Source organism: Buteo buteo, chromosome 25 (assembly GCF_964188355.1).
Source record: "Buteo buteo chromosome 25, bButBut1.hap1.1, whole genome shotgun sequence".
Classification (NCBI taxonomy): Eukaryota; Metazoa; Chordata; class Aves; order Accipitriformes; family Accipitridae; genus Buteo; species Buteo buteo.
The window spans coordinates 13,697,471-13,717,745 of record NC_134195.1 but is presented as its reverse complement, the minus strand read 5'-3'; the positions used below and the strand labels follow the sequence as shown (position 1 = coordinate 13,717,745).

Below are 20,275 nucleotides of genomic sequence, written 5' to 3'. Positions count from 1 at the left end.
GCAAGCAGACGGGTGCGCGTCCTCCCTTTTGCTGGGGGTAAGCTGCAGGCGGTTTGGTCAGCGCTGTTTTGACGAGGGAACAGCTCAGGACGCTGCTACCACGAACGGCCGATCTGTACGGCTCATGGTGTTGCTGGCCAATTCAGTCTGATGGAGGGCACAGGCCAGCCCCTACTGCATTTCTGTTGAGTTACCTAGAACGTAGGATACAGCATGTGCTCTGAAGTCATGCTTTTATGCTATCTACAAAAAACTGACGCAACAACATAAACTGGACTGACAGGACGCAGTGATATTGGATCCTCGAGAAGTTTGATGTTCAAGTAGGTGAGCCCCCCTCAAATGTGAACCCGCAGAATGGTTTATAAAGGCCTGGCTTATTGTATCACATGGCTTAACTACTTTTAAGCTAGTAATAGAAGTTCTAAAGCTCAATTTATATATCATCATCATCCTTGTCAGGGACAACTGCTCAATCCCAGAAGAGTTAAGGACATTTAGGTCACAAAAGATGACTTTGTCAGCCAGTTAAAACAAGAATTATACCATGACACAAGCAATCCCATAAGTCTACTGTTTATTTTTTTCCAGAATACAAAAGCAGGCACACATGTGCTAATCTTCGTATCAGTGATGAATTTGCCTGAAAGGAACAGGAAAGTTAGCAAGGATATGTACTATTCCAAGGCAAGTCCAAGCAGCTCACAAACATTCTGTAACTTTACTTCAAAACAGTTGTTCTTGTAAGTGAAGTCTTCCCAAAATGCATTACCTCACCTGTCTGCTGATATTAGTTCATTGGGATATTGAACATTCTCAAATTAAGTTTGAAGATGATTCACCCCTTCTCTAGTTCTTCTGAAGCCAGCTACTGCTCTGTCTAGCTAAATAAAACCAGTACGAATAAGGCCCAGGAATGAGCGGACCTAGCACTGGAGTCCGGATGTCTGAAATACTTATCCCACTTCTGTTCTCGGAGTGCATTGCAGGAACTTCTTAATCTCAGCTCTCTCTGTCAAAGACATGCAACTGCTTGCCCAAGGTATCAAGTAAACAATATTACATATTAAAAACAAATAAAAGGCCTCACACCTGACCATAAATTGCATTTTTATCACTTTGAAAAATCATTGACCCATCTTTTTCTATTTAAAGAGAAAACAAAGTTCTGTCTAATACTCACCTGACAAGGTGGATGACTTGCCAAATTTTTTTTACTTGTTCTTACATGAAAAAAATGTATTAAGAAATAGCAAATGGGTGGAGAAACAGAGCCAGTGTGTCTGCCTATTCTCTGCACCACATACTTTTAGCCCATCAGGCCTCTTTTAGATGAGACAAGCTAAAAGAGAAGCAGAGGACAGTCACAACTCACCACAGTTGCAGCCCCATCCTTCCTGTGGGCAGAGGTTAGACATGGCTCTTTTTGGCATGGGTGACCTGCTGTATGAGTCTATCGGAGATGAAAGAACCAAATTATAGACTAGAACTACTAGGGAAAGCCACTAATATTCTACAGTATTAATCTTTTGTCGTAAAAACGGAAGTATTTTAATTAAAATATTGAAACATCTGGTAATACTACACATTAATTTAAATATAAGCCAAATACACAAGTGAATCAGTGATACAATTTCTCAGCAATGGAAGAATACAATTACTACATGCTAGCTAAAACTTCAATGGCGTTTCACAAGCAGATGGAGGAACATGCATTTTAGTACTTTATTCTTGGGGTTCTTGAAGTACTCCAAATGCAGGGGTTTGAAAAAAACCTGTAATTTTTGCTCCATTCAAGTCCTTTTCCTATTCCTAATCATCTCATCCCTTTCTTTCAAATGTGTCTTCTATATCTATGTGAAAAGAGCAAAAAGAAAATAACCTTTTCAGTTCATTAAAAGGTTAAGGTTTGTTTCATAAACTTGTCAAGTGAAAAACACACAGAGAATAGTACAGTTTAGACAGTGGCCTAAAACAATTAGCGAGAAAAACACCAAAATGCACAATTGGGAGCGTAATTCAGTCCAAGGTACACTGCAAACTGAGTGCACCAAAAAGTTTTCCTTTGTATTCCAAATTTGGCACAGATATTGAAATGAGCATCAATAGGAGCTGCAGTAAAAAGCTGCCAAATTTTATGCTTAAGAATTGCCTGCTTTCATTTCCACAGCCCAATGAATTCATTTGGGTAAGTTTGGATAAGTATTTGAAATAGACATCACATTTGAAAACAGTCAAAACATTTTTCAAGCAGTCCTTTCACTGATAGGATGAACTAAACTGCCACCTCAGCTCCCTTGTAGAAGCTAAAGCGACATGATATTCTACAAGAAGATCCTGCGTTGCTTTTTTCCTCCTATTACTGAAGGTAACTCCCCCTCCTCAAAGGAAGTAGACTGGAAAAAAAACAGAACTGAAGAGGGTGTGCCACAGGAGTGGGACAGAGCTCTTTGTTGCCATCTATTTAAACTCAGCTTAATGGTGAAGGTACTTCACCAGGAGTGAACCTGCAACTTGTGCAAAGGACAGTAATTTTTCATCCAACTGCAACAGTCCGATCAAAACTCTTATGGAAACTAGAATGTTAATTCCCAAATTGGGATCTGAAAGTCACTGACAGCCCGTAAGGCCACAATGGGCAGCAGCTGATCTGTGGGAGATAACCATAAAATACTTCAGTAGGGTGAAGAATAATTGTTAACTGATAATGTTTCTCAACCCAATGAAAGTAAGAAATAATGAATTCAGGTATTTAGTTACACAATGCAAGAGCAGTTGAGTTAGGAAGGCAAAAGATCAAAGTCTCAATGGGTAGCAAGGCAAAGAGCAACGTAGCAATTAATACCCAAATAATAACTGAAAAAAATAAGAGAACGGCTACGTTTTATCCACAGATAAGTAACAGAAACCCATAAATTGGCAGTTTCTTGCTCACCACAAGAGAACAGCCTGAAATTTCAAGCCTTCTCTTTAACCTTTTCTTCCTAGGTCGCAGCAGCCAGTCTTTTTTCCTTCTCTCCCAACTCCAGCCTGTGAAGCCATAAATGGACAAAGCCAGAGGAGATGACATCAGCATTACAAAAGCAATTCCTTCCAAACATCATCTTCAGGTTTGCCTGTTTTGTGGCGTATAGCTGTGCCCAAATTTCATGCAGCAATCTATGACTGTTTAGACTGAAAAAAACCCAGTAAATTTGCTACTCTTCAGTCACTTGGCAACCCCTGCATCGCCATCTCATTTAGTTATGGTCCTCTCGTATCACAAGGTGAGACAACGACACGTGGCCCTGCAAAAGTGTCAACTCCTAAGGGCTGCGATGACAGGTGGCTGAGGAACACTCAAGGCAAACACCGTTAATTTTGCCCATACTAAGCCTTCTATTGCTGTGCATATTTTCAGTAGATTCTGTGTTACCAAATCTAGGTGTTGTCCTTCACACAGATAGAGGTCTTCTCTGCACTTCACACTGGTAAGCACCCTATGAAAGCAGTTCACAGCTTTGTTGCTACTGGCCAACTTCCTTCTAAAATGATTAAAACGTCTGTAAGAAATAAACTTGAATTGTTGATGGAGCAGACAGAAAAACGCTCTGGGAGAGCACCAAAATTTTTGTATTTCTAGAGCTACTACAAAGGAATGTACAAAAACATTTTCTTTTTTTTTTTATTTCTTTTTAGAAAAATCACAATGTTGATAGGAGGTTTTAGTAAGTAATTTTTACGCTTGCAAAAGCTGAAGAAGGATTCAAGAGTCTGGTTAGCTAAAAGCTAGTTTGCACTTCCCCTGCCATTCTATCCCTAAGAAACACTGGCTTATTTCCATTTTCTCTACACTTGGCATTGATACGAGATACCTGTTTATTCATGCAGGTAAGCAGTACATTCCATTTCTTTGTATTTACATAGATCAAACGTTTATATAAAAATCACTTTTGCACCCTCAAACACACTTAAAGGTTTTAGCACTTTTATACTAAAAGCAGAAGTGGGGCAAAAAGAGGTTTACAAATTAATTCCATAACAAAATACTAAAATCTGGGTAGAGCTTTGTTGCAAGCTAAGGAACATGTACAAGAAATTCTTAAATGAATTATCCTTGGCATACATTCATATTTGAATGCACAGACATATTTACATGTTTAATATCCAAATTCATAATGACTTCTAAGATGTTCCATGAAATGACATCTTTCTGAAGAACTCTGCCAGGTGGCTGAAGCACATTAGTAAGACACATATCGTAAAATTGCATGAAAATTGGAAACAATTAGAATGAAAGCCAACAGAACTGGTCAGACTATTCCTTCCAGACAGAACTAGTTATTATTCCAGACTTAGTCCTTTAACTGTTATGAGTTGCAGTTTTCCATGTTTTCACAAATCCTTGAAACCTTCCTGCGGCTTTCAAGAGCCACAGCAAAACTCACAAGTGCTTTCAGTTGAGGATGCAATCACAGGTCCTCATCCCGATGGCAATCCTTCACAAGTCCAAAAGCATTCTTCACACATATGCTATTTATATTGTTCAAAGGATGCTTGTGGAATGAGGCTGGGTTGTTCTGGTCAGTCTTGCTATTATGTACTTTCAAACTGTTTCTGTCTTTTAAGCCTTCTGAATTCAACATTATTTTCTGTTAAGTTTTTGGTTATGGAAGCCTGAAGATGTTAATCCCCACTCCCCAATGCTTCATCCACAACTGTTTAGACAATTGCCAAACATCAATCTTACCAGATGTACAAAATTGATTATGGTTCTGATTTGCAAATCAGGCTCTTCCGCATCTGACCAGCTCAATACTTGCTAAGCAGGAAGAACCAGAAAGGATGAAGGGTCTGTGTGCACTAGTTTGGGTGTTCTGAATCTGTACCAGACAGATGCAACAAAAAAAAAATGCAAAAACAAAACTGAATTTTTGTCTCCTGGATGCTCAAGAACAAGTATCCCTTCCCTGGTGGCTGACCCAGGCAGCTACACAGACTGTATCAGCAGCACCCCCACCCAGATCCATTACCCCCACACAGTGAGCCATTTGCTTTCAGGTGCCCACAACATACACCCAGTTGTTTGGCTGGTACACTCACTGCGTTCAGGATATTAAAAAAATGTTTGCACCGCCTGAAAGCAATGGCATAACAAAACATTAATTGCTTATTGTTTTTGGAGAGGTAAGGAAAAGTTAAACATACTGAATGCACTTGAGACACACCCATTTGTCACAGGAGTAAAGGAAAGAATGTAAAGGCACAACATACTTCTACACTCCTGTCATTAAGGCCATATATTGGTGTGCAACAATGCTTCACAGGGCTAACCATAGAGAAGTACTCAGGTCTAAGTCACACTCCCAGATGTGTTTCAAACAAGAACTGTTTTCTCATGCAGCTTCAGACACTGCTGTTTACATCATGCTTTTTTTGTTTCCTTTTTTTTTTTTTCAGGCAGAATGCAGACTCTCTATCCAGTTTCAATGATCTGTTCTTCATTGTCTTTTCTTGAATTTAGTTCTCCAGAAGCGTGCGCTGAACTAAAAAGTGAAAAACAACTCAAGATTAATACACTAAGTTAGTATATATTGTAAGTTATGTATTACCGTGTAACACTGTATGTGGACAACAGACTTTTTTAGTAGGCATTTGAAACTGTGAGATAAATTCAGGTAAGCAGAGGCTTGATTCTGTGAAGCCAGCACCCTGCATACCAAGGGATGTTACATCCCAGATTTCTCACTCAAATAACCACATCCTACTAGATCCGTGTAGCTATCTACACTTGCAGTATAACCCAACATGCAGTTTCAGACTTGCAGTTTTGTGGATGCAAAAATGAAATGGAGTACAGTCTGCATAACAGATAGAAAAAGTGGTTTGTTCAAAGAAAGCACTAGCCTAGGTTATCTACATTTTCAGGTAGTCAAAGATAAGACTACATAAAATTTTAAAAATGCAAACCTCTTCTGCCATGCCATCTGACCTGGCTTAATGCAAGACTGCTTCTAACTAGAAGCCATGTAGGTGCATCAACACTATATTACCAAAAGCAGAGATAATGTCTGCTGACTCCCAGAACTTAGATCAGGAGTAGCACCATGCTGACCATGATTGCCCAGTTTCTTGGCTCAAAACATGCTCACACTTGCCTGCAAAATATAATAGAGGTATGAAATTTGGGATGTAACATGACATCAATATGTGGGCAGGAGTACATGCCACATTTGATTTTATTGGTTAAAATAAAGTATGCATCGTCTGACTCATTTTTCATATCTGAGTTCTGGTGAATCTTGGCCAAAATTTTACCATATCCTGACTCCAACTCATATGTTAACTGCCTTTGGTAGAGGTCTTTGGACAATACTGCTTGCTTCACTAACGCATAGCTGAGTTGAGGATACCTGCCTATCTCCAGTCCTGACTTCAACAGCCAGTCACAAGAAAATGTTTTCTCCTTGAGAGTTTTATATATGTAACAGCTTAAAGGAAAAATGTTTATAAAGAGGATCATGAGCCAGATGGAAGTTTTTAGCAAACTGATGAAATACCTAAGAGAAATAAGGTTTGGGTTTTTTTTAGATTATAAAAAAACCAGAACTAGTTCTGCAGGTTTTAGATTAAGCCCATGGAAGAATATATTGCAGATCTATACTGCTTTGAGATTTTAATATGCAGTGTTTCAAAGACTCTCAACAAGCTTCAGCATGAGTTTGTACTGCTTCTTCCTTTGTTGACCAGTCACAACGGCTAGAAGGCCAAGTTTTCACCTATACTGTTTCCTCCAGATCTGTCTATGGCTTTCCTGGAGTTAATCATCTGTTCCATCAGCCAAGTACCCCAGACAACCATACCTGGAAGGGTGAGGTTGTTAGGGTATTTGTTGCTTTAAAAGAGATCCTTCCACAGCTGTCACCATTGTAGAAAGATTTATTATTTGATGATTCTTTCATACAATAATCATTCTCTGTTCACAACAGAGAATGTTTTAGTTACAACATGCTAGTAAGTTCAGACCTCCTTGCCCCCAGTGTAGTTTCACCTCTTCCCAAAAACTATTAACATTTTTTAATATACTTTCTTGCAGAGTTCTTTATGGGTTTACAATCAAAAAAAGTATCAGATTCCAAGCAGACACAACATACACTAATAAAACACCTGTCAGCGAACTGCAGTTACGTATCACACTAAAGGGGCAGACTTGTGCTTTCATAATTGTCTTTACTAACACTTTTGCAGAGAAAATTAAATTCTTTACTTTCTCCAGCTTCTGTATTTCAAGGACTCCTCAAGGCAATAAACCAATCTGTTCAAAGAATAAAAAACTAGAGAAGAGTGGCCATATTATCAGAACTGAAATCTTCATTCAATTCTAAGCTGTCATGGTAGTTACAAACATTTTTTTGTGAAACAAAACAAAACAGCCTAAGTAATTTTCTCCATTATGTTAGATGTCAGTAAAATGCATTTAATAGGATCCCCACCAAAAAGCTGATTTTCCATCTAGATTGTTCTCTTACCAGGTGGCTCAGATTGCGCTCCCCGATGGCTTTCCATATTCACATTCTCTTCATCTGCTAGGAAAAAAACAGACGTTTAGCATTCAAATTCTCTTATCTTCAAAGTTGTTGATTAATGGAGATAATTTGTGAGAAGAAATAGCACTGAAGAATCTGGGCTGCTGATAGTAATTGAGTTGCCCTTGTGTTGCCTGCATGCTAATTTTAACATGCGTGGTAGATGTTACTCAGTTTCCAAACTTCCCAAATTAAAAACAGCAGTTCCTGGCTGGATGACTGCTCTATCATCTCCCTTATCAACCAGTCAGAAAGACTCGAAAGGACAAAAGCAAAGCTTCTGCCCCACCTATCACCCACAGTACTCCCAAAGTTCTCTGATACAAGTTATATCTTATTTACGTGGAAAGGAAGCAGATAGCAAGCAATAGATGACTCAGAAGAAAGAATCATTTGGAGATGAATATCCGGGTAGCTGTCAGAAAACTAGTATGTAGGCAAACATCTTGTGAAAAAACAAAGGCAAGATTTACAAAATTAGAAATAACAAAGTATTTTTCACCACGAAAATAGCGTCTAATCCCCAACTTGCACTCAATTTTCCTTAAAGAAATGTTTTCTTGCAGTCTCTCCTGCTTACTCTTTAGCAGAAAGTGCTTTTATTTTAAGAAATGCAGACCCTTAAGTCTGTCTGCTTCTGACAGTCTAAATTTTGGGTGAGACATTCTTCAGACACCCTGTCTTAGATGACTAGTAAGAGAGGTTACTCCCTGTGAACACAAATTCACCATGCTATTACAACTACTTTATGCATAAGAACAATTTCTGGCCCCCCATATAAATACAAAACCACATCTCTTTAGACAGTAGAAAACAAAACTAATTTAGAATTCTTACCACTTTGTTTGAAACAGAGTTTCTTCTTCTGGTAAGCAATGAAACTAGATACTGCTCCAATTACAGTAGCAAACACAGCACTAACAATTCCAGCTATGGCTCCCTGAGAAGCTGGGGTGGGGGGAAAAAAAAAAGTTTGTATACATTTTTCAGAATTGAAAGTAATGTCAAACTTGCATTGTCTCAAAGTAAACTCTGTGAACACTTCCAAAAAACAATAAACTGAAATTATTACATGAAACTGTAGTAATCAACTCTTTCTGTCTTTGTGAATAATGAAAACTGAATCCTCTAATTTTATAATCATTGATTTCTTAGCAATGCCTATTGTTAAGCAACTTAAGCATGCCTGTTGTAAGTTCCACTAATTAAAAAAGCTACCCTAAATCTATCACAGACATAAATTTATATATTTACCCTCAGCTGTTTGGCCATCATTTGGACTTGGGTCCTTCCGTTCTGTAAAAATGAACAAAAGGTTTATATTTTACATGTCTAAAGAACAGTCATATAATAATTGACAACCTTTTAATCAATTAACCACGCAAAATTGCAAGCCATCTATTATATCCATACAGTGCTAAGCTCTGGCACTCAAACTTTCTATTTTCAAAGCACAGCTCATGGTGGTGCCAACTTCAGCCTTGGGTGCTCAGCACTTCTACAAAATGAGCGTGGCACACCTGTGAAATCTCGTTTAATCGACTTGCCCATCACCACAGAATACTCAGTGGAGAGGAAGAGCATATAATTTCAGGGTAGCATTCAACTGTATTTCCATGGAACCAACTATCTCTTCCTAAAATCCCAGCCTCATTTACTAAATACCTTTGCAATTCTCATAGCAAACAAGACAGAAGTTCTGTAAATACCATCTTTATTTATCACTATGCAACTCGTACCACTGAAGCAGGAACCTGTGCAGATGAAAACACCACACGAGTCTCAAGAGATGCTTCTTGCCCCGCCAATTTTCATGTTACTGCCCCAAAGTAACCTTGGAAGGTGAAAGCTTCCCCCAAAATTAGGATCATTAACCTCTGTCTAGAACAACTCTCTGAAGAAGTCAGTAACCAGTGGCACATCTCAACACCACATCAAGATACTTAAGGTAACTCTGATCTGGAAATAGTAAAGTTGCAGTAATGCACACAGGGATGACTAACCCCATCTTAATGATGACTACTGTCATGTGCAGCTTGATCCCAACAACCATCTCTGTACTGAGCTGCACCATAATGATTAGACATGGCAGATTACTCTGAGAGTAAGCTATGAAATGGTTTTGTGCTGCTCAGAGTAGGAATACCCTACATCACTTTGAAGTATAAGGATCAATTTGTCCTCTGGGACAGATGAAATCTTTGAGAACACACGGCGGACCCTCTTCTGGCCCAGCCCTGGGCTTCCTAACCACAAGAACTAAAAGAAACTGAGAGTATGTCACAGAAGATCTGAAAATAATACCTGGCTGCCTTTAAGAACTATATTCATGGTGAATTTTGAAATAAGCACCACATTTACAACTCAGTTTTAAAATACACCTTCCTTAGCATAACAGTAAAAATCATTGAAGGTTTTACCTCTAGACCAGTTTTACCTCTTAAATATCTGGGAGGTTTTGGCAGAGACAGAATACATTGCTTTTGAACTGGAAGGTATGCTCTTAAGTTTCAGATATCAGAACCAAAGGTGTTACAAATTAGACCATGTTAACCAGCTTGTGAGCAAGCTTTTATCAAAAGCTCAGGCGGCCATAGCATCGATATGAAGCACAATCTACTATCTTACCATTGCTGCCACTACCATGACCTCCTCTGTTTGGTAAACGACCGTCGTATAGATCTGAATCATCAAGTTTGCCTATTAAAAAATAATTATTTTACACATTTTAAGTTCAGTGAAGAGACATCTCAAGGCACATAATGACATGGAAGTTTTCTTGAGATCGTTCAGCTGAGTTTGTGGTGGTTTTAGGCTCAGTGTCATAGTCACAACACATTCACATTTCAAAAGCCCTCCCAATCACAAGTCCCTTCAGCTCAGCACTACACAGTTTGATAGCAGCACTACTGCCTCTGGATTTCCTGAACAGAGAGAAGTCGGTGTCCAGGAGCAGGTAGTACTGCACAAGTCATAGACTAAGCAAGCAAGAAGCCCTGCAAACTACTTAACTGAACAGCCCAAGTCTCACTATCCTGTTGAAGCAGAGAAAGGACATGGACAGGAAAGGACCATTTCTTTTCAAGGCTGCAGCTGTGTTGGGTTTCAAAGTCACAACCAGTCTTTTGAACCTGTACAACACAGTAGCTAGAGGAAAAAAAGAGTTCAACATGCCACAGTCCAGTGTCTGTAGTACTTGCAAGACAGTGGGAAGATCCAAATGTAATTCCCTCCTCTGATTTATTGCAGGACATTGAACCAGTCCCTCTCCTCTTCCACTGGACCCTACCCCATGGGGGCTGAGTTCTCCTCCTTCCCTCTGCTGCCAAATGAATCTTCAGTTTATGCAAAGCCAATCTGTTTCGAGCAGCAAAACTAAAAGCATTGCATCAGAGGATGTTTTAGTTGGGTGGCAAAAGTACTGTACTGAGGCATGCAAGATCTGAATTCAAGTATCTGCTGCAAATCAGGCAGGAGAAGAAACAAGACCCAGTGCTTGCATTCCAGGTAAGGACTCTTTACCAACATATTCATGGATAATGGCATCATCACAGCTGCATCCATCTGAATCTGTTTTGTTCTGAGTTAGGCAAAGACAGAAAAGACCTCTAAAGCACAACAGGCAGGGAAGGACATGTATTTTAAGCCTACCTTTCAAACACAAAAGAATTGTATTTCTTAACTGAGCCTTTAAAAAAAACACAAAAAAAACCCCAACTCTTTAACTTTGAGCTTTACCTTTCATTTAGATGCTTTAAGAATACAGATCACAGGTAGTTTCTACTTTTTAGCATGACTACCAGGGATTCAGTTTGTAAAGATGAAGGGACTCAATCCAATACACAGGTGCTCCACCATAAGCAGCCAAGAACAGCATTGCCCCAAGCACACACACTCTGTCCCATCCTTTCTCCTCCCCACACCATCCTGCTTTTAAGTGAATGGAAAGTGACTCAACAGGTTTGTTATGAAATTTCAAGACTACCGCAAAGCTTATTTGCAAGACAATTTTTCCTCAATCCTCAGTGTTTATCCAGTGCAACATCTGACATACATAGCACCCAGTTAACAAGCAATAATTATTAGAAGTTTAACTGAGATAGTAAAACCATGTCACGATTCAGGAGATTGTGCTAGAAGCCATACCAGTGTCTTTAGGATGTGCAGGTGGACCTTGCTTGGGGTTATCTACACACAAAGAGATATTTAGAAAAAAAAAAAAGAAAAAGGTTAAGATATCAAAAGCAGACTATAATACAGTAGCTTTGAAAGGGACTAGGAAAGATTAACAAATACTTTTCTACTGCTCAGAAATTCCTGTTAGGTCAGTCTTACCAGTGTCTCTAGGAGTTGCAGGCGGACCTGGCTTGGGGTCACCTGTAGACAAATAGAGTTAGCATAAAGTCAGCAAAGTTACTAGTGTGAAGAGACCAAAACCAGAGCATATAGTGAACTTGAAAGACCATCTGACCTAAAAAATGGTATCAAATCTTCCCCATGTAATTTTCCTTTCCTTTTATTAGCTAATGCTGTATTTGTTTTGTTATTTTAGGTTAAACACTGTACTTAATGCAATTAACAGTTTTTCTACTACATTAGCTTGTATGTCAGACCCTTGCTATAACTGAACATATACAGAAGAACTCAGTAAGTGTTATGCAGTATTTTAGTTTGCATATCTGATTTCCAACGTTGAACTTCTTTAAATTTTTCTACCAGGTACAGATTACTTGGCTGCTTCCTCTTTTAAAACTACCAGATTTTAACCAATAATAAAGGTTGGTACCTTACTCTAAAAAAAACACCCAACCCCAACCCCCCCCCCCAAAAAACCAAACAAAAAACTGGACAAGATACACACAATAGAAGTAGAAATATAGTCCCCACAGTGACACTTCGTTTAGCTTGCCACAAAATAGCAGAATAAGATATCTTAGTAATTATCTCTGTACTGTTTGGTCACAGTCTTTGTTGCCCACATCAAATTTACACACCAGCAGTGCTTTCTAAAACCGTGTTTTCAGCAACAGCTGAACCAAGGTAGTGGCCCATTTCTTCTGTATGCTACTTCTCCTTGATGTTGCATGGTCTTGCTTCCTCCCAGCTCTAGCACAAGTCAGATCAGGTCTCCTTAGGCTCTCTGCATATTCAAAGTAAAGAGGCAGGCACCTCCAGAGCACAGTTCTAAGACCCCAGCTTAGGCTTGCCGTCCTATAAAGGATCCTCTCTCTTCACTTACGTGAACCATCTGATTCATTCAGCCAACTGTTTCCCAATTAGCCAATTCTGTTTTCAAAACCGTCAGCAGTTGGAAACAGACTGTTTTAAGAGAGACAAAACTTCAAAGGGCTAAATCAAACAGAGCAGCAAACAGTGCTACTGTACTACAACTGTATGCCCTGTGTTAGGAAAGCTGTCTATACTGCAACAGGTCCAGTGATGGTACTCAAAAAGCTACTGTGCATTATCTGTCTAACTGGATGCATCTTTTACTGGCTGAGTGAAAAAAATACTGCAACTTCTACTGCTGGCCACACTGCAGAGCTGAAGCGCATAGAAAGAGCACCTTCCCTCATATTATTTCAAACAGATTAATGTTTCCTTGTGCTACTAAAATTACTTCCTGGAAAGGAAGAGATTACTTCAGATTTAAAAACTACTTCCGTAAGTAATAGTTTATGGAATTAGTGCCATCTAGTGAAGACCCAGCAATGAAACAAGTGGGACTTGCCTATCAAATGAGTGAAATACATACAGTTATTGTGATCCAGACCCTTAAAAATGAAGGTAAATAAACATAACTAGACTGCAATTATTTTTATCTGCAGTCTTTTACCTTAATCAGCTCAGCGCCCTTATTACATTTAAGTAATAGATAGACATTGCACCAAGTACCACTGAGCAGTATCCAGGAAAACATGATACTTACCAGGATGAAGAGCATCTTCCAAGTTGAAATCATCTACAAAGAAGGAAAAGAAGTTTTAAACATAATGCAAAAACTGAACTAGTTTTAGACTATTTTTACACAAAATGCACCTCACAATGTTTAATATAATGGCATGCTCATTCAACAGTGGCCCATGGAAGAGCACCACAGAACTACCAGGCATTATCTGTCAAACTACATGCTGCTTTTGGTGGTCATGGTACATGCCAAGGGCCAGCTCAGGGTGAGCAAGCTCAAAACAGACAGACTGAAAGCCAAAAGAAGGGATTCTCAAGGGTCTTTAAGCTTGTGAAATCACAAAGTAAATTTGTGAAAACACTAGCAGAAGACTCCAAAATGCAGAAATCCTTTTGCTATTAGGGAACGACTTTCTTTTATAGAAATATCACAACTCTGTGTGCCACTGACTTGAAAAATTCAGGCTCTTGAATTAGTATGTACAACTACACTTGACTTCACAGTGAAAGGCATTACAAGCCAATTAGATCTCACCTGAATCTGATGCTGATGGCTTCTGAGACGGAAGAGGATTCTTTGTAGTTTCTGTCAGGGATGGTTAGGAAAAAAAAAGTTTAAATACCATTTAACACACTGTTCAGAAGATACATTGAAGGACAAATATAAGCCTATATCTACACAATGAAATGCACAGGATTATGTCTATATAGCAAGACATTTTCCCCTTAAGAGGAATCCCTGAGTGTTCCCAAAGACACATTTCAGTTCTATGCAGTCAACGTTTTGACACACCCATAGCTGAATTGTTCCACTGGGGTTTAAACAAACCATATGTGGGGAAGGTGTCATGCTTGGTCATGCAGTGATACTCAGGAACAAACAAGTCAAAAGAGCAGTCACTATTTTCCCACCTACCTCCCAAAATTTGCAAGAGTGTAATAATTACCAAATGCATCTTGTAAGTTGAAGTCGTCAAAATTGCCTGTAGATGAAAGCAACAGTAAGAACACTGGTTTTGTGTACTCAAACCCAACACTTATTACAGTCATAAACATGTCTTTGATCTATCTTGAGGTATGTTTTCTGCTTCCTGTGTCAGACTAGAAGAATATTTTGAGTAAGGGCTGAAGACACTCTTCTCTATTTCTCCAGACCACTATCTACACATCTCTTTGGAAAACAAAGGAACAGTACTAAAAATTGTCTCTATAGAAAGGATCCAGAAGGCCAGAACATATATTTCTACAGAAAATACAATGCACTTAATCCTTTACTCTTGCCACTCCTATTGCATGCTTTCTTAGTGCCATCCACAGCATATTCTTTCCCAGCCTTCTTTCCATTGAACCACAAAATGAGCAAGGCACAGCTCCAATTCACAAGACTTTTCAAGATTCAAGTGTGAAGAAGAGCCTTGGAGCAAAAAGGCTGGTATGAAAGTTATATGATCAGGTAATAGATTTAATACCTTGGCATTAGAAATTAATTTTCATGGGTTTATAAGACTTATCTTTTCCCCTAACAAAGGTTAATAGTATGAAGGTGGTTAAGTTATTACCACAGATGATCTTGAGCAGTCTCTTCAACTTACTAGAAGACAGCTAAATGTGGCTGTCACCACTATGGGCTCTCCACTCCAGGTGGATTAAGTTTCATTTGCAGCCCTTAGGAAAAGAACATTCTCTCTTGCTGCTTTAGGTCAGTTGCTAGAGCTACTGCTGCTTACCCATCTCTCCTGGTTTTGGCTGGGATAGAGTTAATTTTCCTTCTAGTAGCTGGTATAGTGCTGTGGTTTGGATTCAGTATAAGAAGAATGCTGATAACACACTGATGTTTTCAGCTGTTGCTAAGCAGTGTTTAGACTAAGTCAAGGACTTTTCAGCTTCTCCTGCCCAGCCAGCAAGAAGGCTGGAGGGGCACAAGAAGTTGGGAGGGGACACAGCCAGGATGCTGACCCAAACTGGCCAAAGGGGTATTCCATACCATGTGATGTCATGTCCGGGATATAAACTGGGGGGAGTTGGCCAGGAGGGGTGGATCACTGCTCAGGAACTAACTGGGCGTTGGTCAGCGAGTGGTGAGCAATTGCATTGTGCATCGATTATTTTGTATATTCCAATACTTTTTTTATTATTATTATAGTCATTTTATTATTATCATTACTATTTTCTTCCATTCTGTCCTATTAAACTGTCTTTATCTCAACCCACGAGTTTTACGTATTTTTTTTCCCTGATTTTCTCCCCCATCCCAGGGTGGGGGGGAAGTGAGCGAACAGCTGCACGGTGCTTCATTGCTGGCTGGGGTTAAACCACAACACCAGCCAACTGCAGACACACTAACTCAATATATTCATGATACAAACTGGTTTCACAGCATGAATATAGGAGTGTGATCTCAGCAGCAGAGGCTTGTAAGATAAATGGACAGCTAAAACAACTGCTTGGGATATTTCTGGTAGTGCATCATTCCTACTTTCACTGAAGCATGGAAAAAAGGCATGAAAGTAGATACCAGCTATTCAAGAAAAGACATCCAAATACACTGCTCCAGCCCCAAAGAAGCTGGAAGACTTTTTCTACCAAGTATCAAGCCAGCCAAAGCAAAACTTAATTCCAGCCAGAACTACCTTAATTCAGAAGGTGCAAGCATAAAGCCTTGATGTGTCAGGCTTTTCCTCTAAGAACGTAGCTACAGAAGAGGAATCAGAACTGGCTACTGCAAAGTCTGAAGAGAGGAATAAAAACAAACATCAAAAATCAAACCATGAGCAGAATGTTCCTTCTGCTTACATGACAGGCCAAGTTAAAACAAGGAGTTAAGACAAATCATGAGTCTAGTACCAGGAATGACAGATGCTCATATACTTGATGACATCCTTCTTCTCAGCTGAGGTCAAAATTGAAATCTCTTTTCTTTCTCAGATAACTGCACTAATAATGCCTTTTTTTTTTCCAGAGAAGAAATGAGACTAAGATACATTTTTATTTTTTTAATATGGAAGCAAGGAATGACAACCTGAATAAAAAAATCAAAGGCAAGCTTGCAGTTTCCTGAAAACATCCTTGAAGCTAGTCTTCAGTCTGGCCAACTGAACTGCTATAGCAGAAACTGAAATCTGAAGTCTAAGCAGCGATTTCCATACTGTAACATTCAAACTGAGTATCACCTTGCTCATAGCCATGTAGGGAGGTAGCACTGCCTGGTCCATGACAGACCCCTTCATGAAAACAGAGGCAATTCCTGGCTTTAATGTGGTGCACGAGCAAAGGGCATTTAAAATGTCCCGGATAAAGTCATTAGGTACAGATCTTGGATAGAAGCAAGAAGATATTTTACTTGGTGTTCTTCACTCCAGGTAGAGACCATAAGCTCTTTTAGACACTTAGCTCATGAAAAACTGTTTCACAGAATGCAAAATATATGCAGGTTGTTTATCTGAAGCCTACATCATCTTGCAATACAATCTTAAAAACCTCAGTAAAGTGAGCAGTTGCTAAGACCCAAATCTCAGTTGCCTCTGAAGTTGTCCCTTTGTTCAGACTACACCAAGAAATATCCATATTAATTGACAAAAAAGGTCAAAGCACTCAAGAGAAATTTAAAAGAGGTATTTGCATAGTTGTTCCTCAAACTTGAATTCTGGTTTGTTTGCTTTCTCAAGTACATATATCTTGCAAGCTACAGTCCTCCAGGGAGGAATGCCTAAGACAGGACCTGATCAGATATTTGCTAGTCTAACTCTTAAGAAGGCAGGCAGAAGGATCTGCTGAAGATGCATGCTCCTCAAAACATTCTACCACAGTAGCAACCAGAGGATGGACCACCACCATCTGTCTGAAGGTTAAAGATATATTACTAAGTCAATGAATGTTACATTGATGGGTATATTTCAAGAGCACCATTTCTTTTTAGAAGGAGTGGCAGAGGGAAAAAACAAGCACATATGCTCAACATTATGCTTTGGTGCAGCTGAAGTTTCACCTGGAGCAGAAAAGAGGCTATTTGAAGAGTCTCCCACTGCCACCATGAAACTTAGTCCGAGAACTCTCTGAATGGTTCCAGCTGCAGTGATTTCCCTCAAGAGGAGGAAACCAGTGTAAAAGAGTGTGCATTCAGTGACATTTCTATTTTAAGGGATTGTTTTCACACGTGAACTTCATGGAGAAATAATTTAGGATGAGACTGCTGACTGCCAATCTCATATAAGACATGCTTTGAGAGACCAATAAACAAATCTGACAGTTAATAAAAGAAAAAAATAATTCTATATTGACTGAATTATTCAATATTCTGCAACCACAATTCTGTCTTCCAAGCATGCAGCAAGACGTCAGGCTCTTCAAACACATTACTTTTTCTCAATAAAGTAGCAGAAAATGTCAAAACCTGGCGTATGAAACTCATTACGATAATCTGCAGTCTGAAGTGCTGGCAGTCTGCTTTCCCAGCAAAGACCAGGTGTTGCGCCACTGTTCATGACAAACCTCGTATGTCTTTAAAGCACTTGCTTTTACAACCGTACTCACTCAGCTTTTAGTATGGGTGGGTCCAACTAAACTAGAAGTTCAAGTATTTAGACTGAATGGAGAGAGGCTCAGTACCAGGGATTCAGCTTGTTCCAGGGAAGAAACAGACAACAGAGATAAAGCTACAGAACTAGAATAAAGGTAGTAGCAGGATCCAGGAAGAAGTCAGCAAGAATATGCTGCACTCATTACAGGTTTAAGGAGCACCCAGAGTAACCGATCTTATGAGCATTTTCTTAGTCTAAGCAAAGATAATTGCAAATAAAGCAGATATTACATTGCATATAAAGCACAACACAGCAGGTATTTCTAGCTCTGTGCTGGTTTTGGCTGGGACGGAGTTAATTTTCTTCACAGTAGCTAGTATGGGGCTATGTTTTGGATTTGTGCTGAGAACAGCATCGATAACATAGGGATGTTTTAGCTATTGCTGAGCAGTGCTCACCCAGATCCAAGGGTTTTTCTGCTTCTCCCCCCACCCCACCAGCGAGCAGGCTGGGGGGGCACAAGGAGTTGGGAGGGGACACAGCCGGGACAGCTGACCCCGACTGACCCAAGGGATAGTCCAGATCATAGGATGTCATGATCAGCAGGTAAAGCTGGAGGAAGAAGAAGGAAGGGGGGGACGTTCGGAGTGATGGAGTTTGTCTTCCCAAGTCACCGTTACGCTTTCCTGGAGATGGCTGAACACCTGCCTGCCCATGGGAAGTGGTGAATGAATTCCTTGTTTTGCTTTGCTTAAGCGTGTGACTTTTGCTTTCCCTATTAAACTGTCTTTATCTCAGCCCACGATTTTTCTCACTTTCACCCTTCTGATTCTCTCCCCATCTCACTGTGAGGGAGGTGAGTGAGAGGCTGCGTGGGGCTTAGTTGCACCCACCCAGATGGGGCTAAACCATGACAAGCTCCTAAGGGCATGAGCAGATTCAAGAACATTTCAGAAGTGTCTACACTATTTTCATTCCATGTCCGTAGCTCATACACCAGGTTCTCAAGAGACAGCTCTTCAGCAGGCTGTCCCCAATAACCTGCACAGTTTGTGTCAGATGGGGGAAAACCAGCAGATAAAACAAAAGAGCAATTGAAAAGCTGATGAGCTAGAGGGTATTCAAGAGAGCCAAGTAACTACGCAAGTAGGAGTCCTTTGCAAAGACCCATCACTGCTCTCCGATACTTACTGCTATGGTATTAGATTAGTCATATTTACATTCCAGTGCAGAAGCCAACATGAGCTTTGGAAAGTTCCTCCATTAGTCACGTGTATGGCGACACACCAAGAAAGAAGACTCGTGATGAATCACCACAAACATAACTTTCTGACTTGAGCAACAGACTGCTTGAATTTTGTTTTTCTAAAAATGCTGGCACTCTCCTCCTTCCCTGCCTCCCTCCCCAGCGCCCTGCGCACCACAGGGTGCCACATAGCCTGCAGGCTGCAGCTGGTCTTCCAGTTGTAGGCCTACAGACCAGGTGACAGTGGTCAGCTTGTCCCTGTCCCACTGCTGGACATTATGTGCCATTCCGTCAGTGGCTGACTTAACTTACAATCATAGAATCACAGAGTATCTCAAGTGGGAAGGGACCCATAAGGATCATCGAGTCCAACTCCTTGCTCCTCACAGGACTACCTAAAACTAAACCATATGACTAAAAGCATCGTCCAGATGTTTCTTGAACTCTGACGGGCTTGGTGCCATGACCACTTCCCTGGGGAGCTTGTTCCAGTGACCGACCACCCTCTCAGTGAAGAAGCCTTTCCTAATGTCCAGCCTGAACTTCCCCTGACGCAGCTTCATTCCATCTCCTTGTGTCCCATCACTGGTCACCAGAGAGAGGAGATCAGTACCTCCCCCTCAGCTGCCCCCCTTGAAGGAGTTGTAGACAGCAATGAGGTCACCCCTCAGCCTTCTCTTCTCCATGCTGAACAAACCAAGTGAGCTCAGCTGCTCTTCATAAGTCCTGCCCTCGAGGCCTTTCACCATCTTGGTCGCCCTCCTCTGGACACCCTCTAACAGTTTCCTAGAATCATAGAATCATTTAGGTAGGAAGAGACTGTTAAGATCATTGAGTCCAACCATTTGATGTCCCTATATTGAGGCCCCCAAAACTGCACGCAATACTTGAGGTGGGGCTGCACCAGTGCAGGGTAGAGTGGGACAATCACCTCCCTTGACCGGCTAGCTATGCTGTGCTTGATGCACCCCAGGACATGGTTGGCCCTTTTGGCTGCCAGGGCACACTGTTGACTCATGTTGAACTTGCCATCAACCCAA

At 40.3% G+C, this 20,275-nt stretch overlaps 1 protein-coding gene across 3 annotated transcripts in view; it reads right to left on the bottom strand.

Moving 5' to 3' along the window:
* Positions 1 to 3,650: 3,650 nt before the first annotated feature.
* Positions 3,651 to 20,275, bottom strand: part of CD99 (CD99 molecule (Xg blood group)) — a 33,927-nt gene continuing 17,302 nt past the window's right edge. The window contains exons 3-12 of one of the 3 annotated variants that reach the window (XM_075057562.1): positions 14,420 to 14,455; positions 14,008 to 14,058; positions 13,495 to 13,527; positions 11,901 to 11,942; positions 11,712 to 11,753; positions 10,194 to 10,265; positions 8,820 to 8,861; positions 8,403 to 8,513; positions 7,509 to 7,562; positions 3,651 to 5,525 (exon numbers count right to left, since the gene is read on the bottom strand). In XM_075057562.1, the coding sequence (XP_074913663.1) occupies positions 5,500 to 5,525; positions 7,509 to 7,562; positions 8,403 to 8,513; positions 8,820 to 8,861; positions 10,194 to 10,265; positions 11,712 to 11,753; positions 11,901 to 11,942; positions 13,495 to 13,527; positions 14,008 to 14,058; positions 14,420 to 14,455 (509 nt within the window). In that variant the 3' untranslated portion in view covers positions 3,651 to 5,499. Of the gene's footprint in view, positions 5,526 to 7,508; positions 7,566 to 8,402; positions 8,514 to 8,819; positions 8,862 to 10,193; positions 10,266 to 11,711; positions 11,754 to 11,900; positions 11,943 to 13,494; positions 13,528 to 14,007; positions 14,059 to 14,388; positions 14,456 to 20,275 lie in introns of all 3 variants that reach the window. The other 2 variants (XM_075057561.1, XM_075057563.1) reach the window with 2 other exon arrangements.